The 11,094-nt window shown below is 48.8% G+C and overlaps 1 protein-coding gene across 1 annotated transcript in view; it reads right to left on the bottom strand.

Moving 5' to 3' along the window:
- Positions 1–1,423: 1,423 nt before the first annotated feature.
- Positions 1,424–11,094, bottom strand: part of LOC116828975 (protein-arginine deiminase type-2-like) — a 90,502-nt gene continuing 80,831 nt past the window's right edge. The window contains exons 13-15 of the mRNA XM_075060404.1: positions 8,380–8,542; positions 3,363–3,526; positions 1,424–2,059 (exon numbers count right to left, since the gene is read on the bottom strand). Coding sequence (XP_074916505.1) covers positions 1,826–2,059; positions 3,363–3,526; positions 8,380–8,542 — 561 coding nt within the window. The 3' untranslated portion in view covers positions 1,424–1,825. The remainder of the gene's footprint in view (positions 2,060–3,362; positions 3,527–8,379; positions 8,543–11,094) is intronic.

The following is an 11,094-nucleotide window of genomic DNA, read 5'->3' as shown; positions in this document are numbered from 1 at the left end:
TTGGTCTGACGTCCAGTCCAAGTCTGGCAGCTTGATAGCCTTGACATTCCTCTTAATCGAGAGTTCACGCCACATGGGTTGAACTCTGACTCGAGAGAGTAAACAAATCTTGTCTTCCATATCTACTTGACGTGCAGGAATGTCCTGTTTGGCTCATGGAGGTAATCCCTAAGTTGTCCACTTAGACATAAAGCCATAGAATTTAAATTCAGAAAGGACCATCAGATCATCTACTCACCTCCTGAAGATCACAGGCCACCAACATCCCCCAGCATCTGCACAGTGAATCCAACAACCAAAATCAGACCTAAGTATCACAGCCCACAGGAGACTAAACTATTATGTGCCATAGACAGAGAATAGGAGCAGGGGTGGCTCCAGCACGCCAAGTGCGTGCTTGGGGCGGCAAGCTGCGGGGGGCGCTGTGCCGGTGCCGCGAGGGCGGCAGGCAGGCTGCCCTCGGCGGCTTGCCTGCGGAGGGTCTGCTAGTCCGCGGCTTCGGCAGACCTCCCGCAGGCACGCCATATTCACCCCTGCTGTAATTCCAGTGACGTCCGTGAATAAGTTTGGCCACTGATACTTAATTTTCAGCAGCAGATGTGAGACTTTCAAACCCAATAAAACAATGTCTTGGAGTACATGGAACAAGAAAGGGGAGAAATTAGACTTTTGAAATAAATGGTTATTGGTTAACTGCTGTGCCAGAACTCCTTGTAGCCTTAACTGGAAACAGATCAAATCGTTTGCCCTAAGCATCTTTCGCAGACATAAGAATATTGCTGAATGCCAGCAGCAAACATGTTTTCTGTGTATTAGTGTGTTCCCTGGCAGTTTAAAGTTTAAATAAAAGTAACATTCCATTGCCAGATTATAAAAGAATTTATATTCCTTTTATCCTTTAACTCCTCTTCTCTTTACACCTTGCTTTCCAAATTAACAGAAGTGATGATTAGTGTGGTGTATTGTGGACTGTGTTGGAAATTGCAAGGTATCACTTTAAGAGTGGAGGGAGGGGTACCTGGTCCTCCTTGCTAGGGGGTTCTGTGGGGAAGTATGTGAGCTGGGTCTAGCAGCAGTCATTCTGCAGCTAGCCGGCCTACAGTAAGGTGGGATGAGTCATGCCTCACTGTCATAGGGAGCAGCCTGCTTTGTCTTTCTCTGTTTTTTGCATTCTTGTGTGTTAACATGCGGAATTCTCAGGAATAAAGTCGTGTTACATTGCAACCTCCCAGCAAGAGCATTTTATGTTTTAACTCACTTCTCTGTTTGTGTGCTCTGAAATATACCAGTTAGATCAGCACTCGCACCTTTTGATAGCAGAAGTCTTGGTTTGTGTCTCCAATGAAGAGACCACACCTAGAGCTGTGCAATGCAGAGAACTAGTGCAGCCAGGTTGTGCATATTTGAAGACAAGACCAAGAGATTTCCACATTTTCTCCATTTTATTATCATGATTACAAATCATTTCCATCAGAACTCAGCAGAAGATGGCTTTTGCTACCATTGTTTCTGTAAATATTTTTTTGGTATAATGCCCCTGATCAGTTGAACCTCCAGCTGCCACAACCTCCAAGGTCTTGAAGAAACCAAGGATGGAATGGGCTGGGACCTGCGGCATGCAAACTAGAATGGCGTGTGGCTGGAGGACCTTCCCACAGAATGGGTGAAACACATCACACACACAACTGCCAAAGCAAGGCACCGAGACGCCATACCAAAGTTCTAGCGATTAACTTGACCAACCTCAAACAAACAACCAACCAATCAACAAAAAAATCTGTGTCCAAGTGAGCTTCGACTGCAGGAATCTCACCCTGCTCGGTGGCTAGGGAATCACATGCCACCACTTGAAGGAGAAGGGCTTGCGATGAACATTGGTGCCGCAGTGGACCTCTCCCAGCATCTTATGGTAGGAGGAGATGTCATCGATGAAGCTGCACATCAGCCCGAGTGGCTCCAGCAGAGCACGGACATGTGCTTCCAAGCAGCAATCTCCCTCGATGATTGGCCCGAACGGCTTTGGGATTCCCAGGTCTCGAGATAGGACAATCATGTTCACCTGTGCAATGAGGGAGGAGATCAAGGGTTGCATTTCAGGGGAGCCAATGCCAAGGCATGTGTGGGGTTTTGAATGTGTTTTGATTGAAATGTCATCTTAACATGTAGAATGAAAAAGGCAAGTAACTGAGGTAGGAAGCAAAGGTAAAACTGACGTCTTGCTGTCCATCCATGACTTCCCTGAGGAAATTACAGGTCAAAATAAACATCCATGGAGCACATTACTCATGTGCTTTGGAGACTGCATTGCTTTCTATTGGCCTCTGGGTGCAATGCAAGGTGCTGATGATAGACGGGCAGGAAACGGTTTTCCCGTCCTGCAAAAATGTTTAGGATTTAAAATTTTCTCCTGTTCAGGGTCAGGATGAAACTGTGACCTTTTGAAGTGGTTTTCAAAAAAACCAGAAGAGACCAGAATAGCCTGGTGGCTATGGCACTCACCTGGATGTGGGAAAAGTCCCTGTTCTAACCAGCTGGTAATGCGGCTGTCTCTCTGGTTTTGACCAGAAATTCCATTCTGACACAAGAAACATTTCCCAATGAAAGTTGAGTAGAAACTGTTACATTCCTACAAACAGTTTTGGTTTCAGCAAATTGGTGGACCATTTTTTAATTCTGATTTTTAAAAATTTCCATCGGAAAATTTCCAACCAGACATACAGTAGTATTGATCTAGCACTTTATGGTTCAGGTCACAGATATGGTATCTTTTACTCTATCCCTTCCTTTGCGCTTTACCCTGACAGTTGATCAGCTGGCCTACTCAAGTTGGGTTTGAAAATCAGAGTTTAAGGTTAAAGTGTTCGGAACAGGGGGCTCTTAACTCTGAGATTTGCTTCCCTTTCCTTGGTCTACAAGACCCAATGTTTGCTGAGCATGTGGGCAAGGGTTCAGGTCAGTCTATTTAGGTCTAAATTAAAAAAAAAAATCACTAACTGTTGGATGACCAACAGGAGACACCTTGGGCTCCATTTTCAGAACGGCTGAGCATCCATGACTCCTAATGAAGTCAGTGGGAACAGCAGGCACTCAGCAGCTCTGAAAATGAGACCCACAGAGTCCCAAATTGGCCACCCAGAAACCAGGGAGTCTTTTAGAAAACACTGGACCTAGGATTTGTTCTCAGGAGAAGGGTCATTTGGGTTTGCTAGTTCATTTCAGCGTCGTCTGTGGACATTTTGCACAGATCATGGAATTTATATTGCCTGTGCACCTGCAGCGACCACAACAGGCGCCCTATGCACATTGAAACAGAATGGGTGGGGCACTGAGCCAACTGGTCCCAGGGGAGGGGCCTCTCTCACCATGTTGGGGAAGTATGCCATGGCTTTGCCCATCTTGTCTATCTTGAAGAGCGCCGGGAGGTCTATGATGTCTTTTTCAGTCAGCCCCAGCTCTTTCTTGAGGATGTCTCTGTTCCAGTCAATGCAGCGCTGGGGGCGGGGGGGGGAGAGAAAAGAAGGATAATCAGAGGGTTACTGTGGACAAGCACAAGTTGGTCTAACAAGTGGAACTGCAGTATGGGATGGTCTAGGCGTACTTGGTCCTGCCTCGGTTCAGAGGGATGGACTAGATGACCTCAACTTCCACTGAAATCGGCTTGTTTCTCGAGCATGATTAAGGTGCAGTTGCCTTAGCAGTGCAAGATCCCCACAAGAAATTCAAGGAATGAGGCAGCCTGAAAACTTCCAGACAGCTGGCACACAGGATCACCACATTTATCTTCATCCCCGACTCTCGAAGCAGGTAGGGAGACCCCAAAAGAGCCTGGAGACTTATCACCCAGGTCCCTCTTAGAGACTGGAAGTTTCGCTTATTTCACTCCCTTGTCCCTGGCGTTTAAGGCCAGAAGGGATCATTACATCAGAGAAGACCCATGAGAATGCTTAAAGCATTAGAAAACATGTCTGACAGTGATAGACTAAAGGAGCGCAATTAATTTAGCTTATCAAAGAGAAGGTTAAGGGGTGACTTGACCTACCAGGGTACTTAAATGGGGAACAAATATTTAATAATGGGCTCTTCAATCTAGTAGAAAAAGATATAACCCAATCGAATGGCTGGAAGTTGAAGCTAAACAAATTCAGACTGGAAATAAGGTGTCAATTTTTAATGGTGTGAGTAACTAACCCCATAGAACAAGTTTTCAAGATTCATGGTGGATCCTCCATCACGTGCAATTTTAAAATCAAGACTGGATGTTCTTCTAAAAGATGTCAGATTTTCAAGCTTTTCTGTGCAAACAGACAAGCTAGACACTTACCTTTTTTATTTTTAACTGAAGGCTGGGATTGTCATGGCTAAGGTTAAGATTTTGTCATGGTTATTTTTAGTAAAAGTCAGGGACAGGTCACAGGCAATAATCAAAAATTCTGGAAGCCCATGACCTGTCCCTGACTTTTACTAAAAATAACTGTCACAAAATGGGACTGCAGGGAGAGAGGACTGAAGCCTGAGCAGGGGGGATGAAAGCCTGAGCCCCACTGTGGAAGGAGGGAGGTCCAGCACCCAAACCCTCAGCAGCTGGGAACTGCAGGGGCTGCTGCCACCCACAGTGGTTCAGAGCTGTGGGGGCCCCTACTGCCCGCGGAGGCTCAGAGCTTCCAGTCCCCCTGCTGCCTGTGATGACTGAAAGCAGCAGGGCCCCCATTGACTGACAGCTCTGGCCCGTCATCCCAGGGGCTGGAAAATGTCAGTGAGGTCTCTGTAAGTCATGGAATCCATGACTTCTACAGCCTCCATGACATAATCTTATCCTTAGTCATGGCATTATGATCCAGGAGTTGTTTGGTCCCCTGTTGCCACATCTGCAGAAACAAAGTGAATGTTCACTTTCCTTTTGTCAACTCAGCTGCACACCACCTCTTAAAATCAGGCACAAGATGTCTCAGGTTGGTCACCCAAAAAGTCATGCACACAAAATTAATTAATGCTTTGACCAGGTGAACCTCTTTTGTGCCTGACTAGATTGGTGGAGGCAGCTCATCTAAGGTACCTGTTTAGACAGGATGCTTTTTTTCTAAATAAGCCGTTCTAATTCAGCCAGAAGTTCTTAGGCTGAATTCTACCCATTGCTGGAATCAATGGGTAGAATTCACTGACCTTTATTACACAGGAAGTCAGAGTAGATGATCATAATGTTCCCCTCTGGCCTTAAAAGCTATGGATCTGTGTAAATGCTGGCCTTAGTTCCATGGGTAGGGGGAGAGGAAGGAGTGAGAACTCCCACATGAAGAAAATTGGACTGATTTAAAAAACAATACTGGCAGGAATTCACTGTGCTCAGAACACTGTAACATTTATACTAGCATTTTCATCACATTTCCAACAGTCACTGTCACAGTGCAGCATCTTCAGCAAACATAGCAATGGTGGGACTAAATTGTGTCAGGTGGCTCCCAGTGGTAGCTTCACCAAGCCATCTAACACTGCTTAAGGCAGGTCAAGACAACAGGGTAGTTAAAACACCAGTGGTTGGTCTGCAGTGCTGGTCCCTCCATTATTGTTACCGGAGGGGCTGCACCAGTTATAGTGCCATGTTTAGAAGAAAGATGTTAGTGTAGAAAAGGCAACACAGTACCTTGGCTTTTTACACATGGAATTATCTTAACTGCAAAATGTTAAGAGAAATTCCAACAGCCCTTGTCATTTCTTTTGGGTACCATAACTCATGGCTAGAGCTCGGTGACATTTTATGGATGAATAGTCTATTCACTGAAAAATATCATTATGAGCAACTTGAAACTATTTGTGACTTTAATGCAAATAGCTTCAGCTATTTGCTAAATGGCTGGAAGATTTGGTGCTGCCACCCTGTAGTCATAGAATATCAGGGTTAGAAGGGACTTCAGGATGTCATCTAGTCCAACCCCCTGCTCAAAGCAGGACCAATCCCCAACTAAATCATCCCAGCCAGGGCTTTGTCAAGCCTGACCTTAAAAACCTTTAAGGAAGGAGATTCCAACACCTCCCCAGATAACCCATTCCAGTGCTTCACCACCCTCCTAGTGAAAAAGTTTTCCTAATATCCAACCTAAACCTCCCTCACTGCAACTTGAGACCATTACTCCTTGTTCTGTCATCTGCTACCACTTTGTCACTGCCTCACTGTGTTACCTGGGACAAGTAATCAAGGGCTTGTCTACACAGGGAAGTTAGTGTGGAGTAAGACAGGGTGTGACTTTAAAGTGCATTAACTACTGCGAATTAACTCCTTGTGTGGACACTCTTGCTCTGCACTAAGAGTGTCTTTGTGCACTTTAGCTTAATATATTTCCCAAGTGTTCATGTGGGAGTTAGTACATGTTGGTGCCTCTGGGCTTCCCCCCCATGTAGACAACCCACGAGGCCAAAGTTCCCAACCATGGCCAGCGATTTTGGGTGCCCAGCTGGAGAGGCTCATTTTCAGGGATGCTGAGCATGCAGGGTTTCTGCGGACTTCATCTGGGGCTGTCGGAGCTAAACAATTGTGAAAAATTAGGTGAGCAGGGTCTAAAACTGTATCCTCAAAACCAGAGGCACCTAAAAGCTGTGCTCATCCTGAGAACATAGCCTTTAATTTCTCCACATGGCTAATGGTACTTCTCTACCTCGCATGGGTGTTGTGAGGACGAAGGTCTCAGTCACTATGGTGATGGGAGCTGTGTCAGTATCTAGGCCTGCACCAGAGATGGGTTGAAAAGTTCAAGTGGTGCACTTGTCCCTGGCGCTAGGGTGAATTTCATCCTAAGGGAAGAACTCATAATTAGAAGGTGTCCAAGCCAACTGCTTAGTCCAAAGAATCTGAAATGTCAGTGCTGCTTTGTGTGTTATGAGCCATCTAGCGCCTTTACTGCTCATGATCATTATTCAGCAGCTGCACCATCTCGGTGATCTCCCTCATTTTAAATGAGAGGTTAAGTCCCTGGTAGAGCCGGCATAAAAGCTGCTGGACAAAAAAAATCTGCAGTTTGCAAACTATGGCCCAAGTTTCAAGAACTGTCAGCAGAAGCATTAAAATATCTACTGTTCATGGATCCATATTTCATTGTCTCAGGGCCTCCATGTTACACAGTAATCCGGAGATTTAATGACATTTCACCCAGGGGGAAATTCACCCCTAAGCACAGGGCCAGCTCAAACCATATGCATCACCGAAGTCCCACTCAACTTCTCAAAATAGGGCTTGAGTGGGACATTTATGAATTGCAATCTCAGCAGGTGGTTATCTTGTGGCATTGGCTGCTGCAGGGGTCAGAGACAGTCAAATTCCGGGGGCTGGATAACTTATGATAATTAACAACTGGCATGCTTGCTGATAAGCGTAAGACAATCACTTCTGGAATCAGGAAAGAATTCCTTTCCAACTCCCCCTCGGAAATAATTGATGAATTGGCCAGGTGCATCGTGGGCTTTTCCCACTGATGCATCTTGAGGCAGGATGTCTGACTTGATGGACTGAATGACCTCATCCAGTGTGGCAAATCTTCTCCTCTCTTTGGGACCACCTCCCCACCCCCAGCACTTTAAATGCCCCTTTTGGAGACCTAATTGGTTTCTCTCATCTGATGAAAATGACAATACTATGGACATATTTCAAACAGAAACACAAGTACATTCTATGTGCCACATCAACGTTTTGTAGATCCCCTTCTTTGTAAAGGGGCGCTAATTCCTTTGGCTTGTCCTGAAGCACAAAGAAAATAAAGACATGAAACAGGGGTCGGCAACCTTTCAGAAGTGCTGTGCCGAGTCTTCATTTATTCACTCTAAGGTTTTGCATGCCGGTGATACATTTTAACCTTTTTAGCAGGTCTCTTTCTGTAAATCTACAATATAGAACTAAACTATTGTTGTATGTAAAGTAAATAAGGTTTTTAAAATGTTTAAGAAGCTTCATTTAAAATTAAATGCAGAGCCCCCTGGACTGGTGGCCAGGACCCAGGCAGTGCGAGTGCCACAGAAAATCAGCTCGTGTGCCGCCTGCGGTGCCTGTGCCACAGGTTGCCTACCCCTGACATGAAATAAGATGCATCTGTAGGGAAAAGAATACTTTGGAACACTTCAGATAGCATGTGCAGTTCGAAGTAATTATTCCATAGCCAGAAAGGCCTATCTGATGACCCAATGTTTCAGTTGTGGGTTACAGTCAAAGTCTCCTGAGCCTGAGAGCGTGCAGTAATATATGGCTCTGCACCAATCACTGAGGGGCAGTACCTGTAGCCACATTTTACAGCTAGGGAAACTGAGGCAGCAAGCAGCTAAGTGACTAGGTCACCTAGTGAGTCAGTAGTAGGGTGGGGAATGGAACTCAGGTCTCCTAGCGCCCTTAGTTGCTCTCACCACTAGGCCATACTGTCCTCCATTGCTGACTGCCTCTTTTTGCCGGGAAGCAGGTATGTAGTAACTTACCTTTGAACATGGTGGCTTCCCCATGGCCCTCCTTCTGCTTCTCTCGGAAGAGCTTGTAGCAGGCCGACGTGCTGGCCATAAGCATCCGGAATTGCTGCGAGAAAGGTGGTGAGGAAGGTGAGCAAAGGACTCGCGAAGAGGAAAGCACTAAATAACTATACTCAAGAGCAGCCATAATAATTTACAGCTCAGTAACAAACACACAGTTGGTCCACGACACTGAACACAAACTCCTCCTGGTTAGGGACTGCCCCTAAGAGCCAAGGTAGCTAATGGGAAAGAACCAAGTTACTCCAACTCCCTCTACTTTACCCCACTGGGCACTGCCTCCCTATTGTACCTCATCAGGATTTGGAAACCCACAGCTCGCTGGGGCAGTTTCTCGGATCCTCCCAAGCTAAGAAGCACCCAGAGCTTTCCAGCCTGCGTTGAACCCAATACACTTACTCCCATGTCTCAGAATTGCTAACGCTGGTTACAAAGCTCTCAAGAGTCATCTGTAAAGACCAGCTGCGCTAAATCTTCTGAAGGCCAACGTGCTGCTTCTGTCAAAAGGCAAACTAAGGAGGTGTTTGCTCAGCAGCTGTGGCAAAGAGGACTGAACTGTCCATTATAATGGCTGTGCAATGCATAGGTGCCGACTGCGTGGGTGCTCTGGGGCTGGAGCACCCACAAGGAAAAATTAGCGGGTGCTCCACATCCACCGGCAGCCAAGCTTGCCCCGCCCCCTCCCTTGAGCACGCCGTGTTCCTGCCCCTCCCCCTCCCTCTCAGCACTTCTGCCTGCTGCCAAACAGCTGTTTAGGGGCAGTCCAGGAGGGGGAAGGAAGAGCAGGGACACAGCGCAGTCAAGGGAGGAGGCGGGGATGAGGCGGGGCAGGGACTTGGGCAAGGGGGTGGAATGGGGGCAGGGCAGAGGCAGAGCAAGTTTGGGAAGAGGCGGGGCGGAGACTTAGGGAAGGGGGTGGAAAGAGGCAGGGTGGGAGCAGGGACTCGGGGAAGGGCGTGGAAAATAACATGACACGACGAAAGTGTCTAAAATGTGGAAGACAAAAAGCAGCTAAGTAGCTCTAAAGTGCCTAGGTATTAAATTTAGCCTTTCCTGTGGCAAAATGGTCTTCAGTGGCATGCCTGCAGGCAGCCTCTACCATTTCGCCGCCCAAGCACGAATGGGCACGTCTGCGAGGGCGCTTGCCCGCTCTCGCAGTCCGCAGGTATCCAGTGGACCTGACCCGCAGCACCTGCGGCATGCATGCAACCAGAGCTGCGGCTGGCATTTGGCATAGCTGGAGCGCCTGGAAGCCAGCCCTGGATGCTGCCAGCGCTCGCAGCATCTATCAGGATGCAGCCCCCTGGAAAGAAAAGTTGGATGGATGCGTGACCAATCCAAAAAACGGGGGTGGTAGATTTCATTGACCTGCCAACACAGAACAAGTCAGGCCCAGAAACAAATGACCAGAAATTGTTTGCATCTTCTAGAAATGTATTCAGCCTTTCATTCGGCAGTGAAGTTGAATTGCCACTGTTCAGGAGCAGGTTCACTGAATTATCCCTTGGCTCAACATTAGGAACACATGCGACCATAGGCACTGACTGCCATCCCGCCCTATGGCTGCTGCTCGACCCCACTCTGCCCCCAGACCCATGCGCCCTACTCCACCCTGCTTCCTCCAAATCCCCACCCCCGCCCCCTGTCTCCACTCCAGCCCCCCATTCATTCCACCCCCTTCCCCAACCAAGTCCCGCCCTGACTCTTCCCAACCCCTGCGTCCCACCTCCACCCCGAGCCCCCCATGTCTGATCAAATTCGATCCACCCCCCTTTCCCAAGGTCCCTGCTCCCACCCTGCCTCTTCCCACGACCACCCCCATTTCCACCCCCTTCCCTTAAGTCCCCACCTGCCTCTTCCAATTCCTGCTCTGCCTCTGCCGCGCCCCCCGTTTCCACCCCTTCCCCAAAGTCCCTGCTCCCACCCGTGCCTCTTCCCACCCCACCCCCATCCTGTCCACCCCTTCCCTAAGTCCCGCACCTGCTCTTATCCCAAATCCTGCGCTGCCTTTGCCGCGCCCCCGTTGTCCACCCCCCCTTCCCAAGTCCCTGCTCCCACACCTGCCTTTTCACCACCCCCCCCCCATCTCCACCCCCTTCCCTAAGGCCCCGCCCCGCCTTCCCAGTCCTGCTCACCGCCACCCCACCCCCATGCCACCCCATGCCCCGGATCCCTGCCTCCCACCCTGCCTCTTTCCACCCCCATTCCCTAATTCTCCGCCCCGCCTCTTTCCCCAACCCTGCTCCGCCTCTGCCGCGGCCCCCATTCCGCTCCCCATGTCCACCCCGTCCCCCCAAGTTCCCTGCTACCACCCATGCCTCTATCCCACCCCACCCCCTTCCTAAATCCCGCCACCGCCTCTTCCCAGCCCTGCTCCGCTATCCACACCCACCCCCATTCCACCCCCATTCCGGCTGCGCCACTCTGCCTCTTCCCACCCACCTCATTCCACCCCCTGTCCCTAAGTCCCCCACCGGCCTCTTCCAACCCTGCTCCGCTCTGCCAACGACCCCCATTTCCCCCTTCCCAAGTCCCCCACCCTGCCATCTTCCCAGAGGGGGGGGCCCGGGCCATCCACCTCACCCACCTGCCCATTCA

This window comes from Chelonoidis abingdonii, chromosome 23 (assembly GCF_003597395.2).
Source record: "Chelonoidis abingdonii isolate Lonesome George chromosome 23, CheloAbing_2.0, whole genome shotgun sequence".
NCBI classification, from domain to species: Eukaryota; Metazoa; Chordata; order Testudines; family Testudinidae; genus Chelonoidis; species Chelonoidis abingdonii.
The sequence above is the reverse complement of the archived record's forward strand: the minus strand, read 5'-3'. Positions and strand labels throughout refer to the sequence as shown.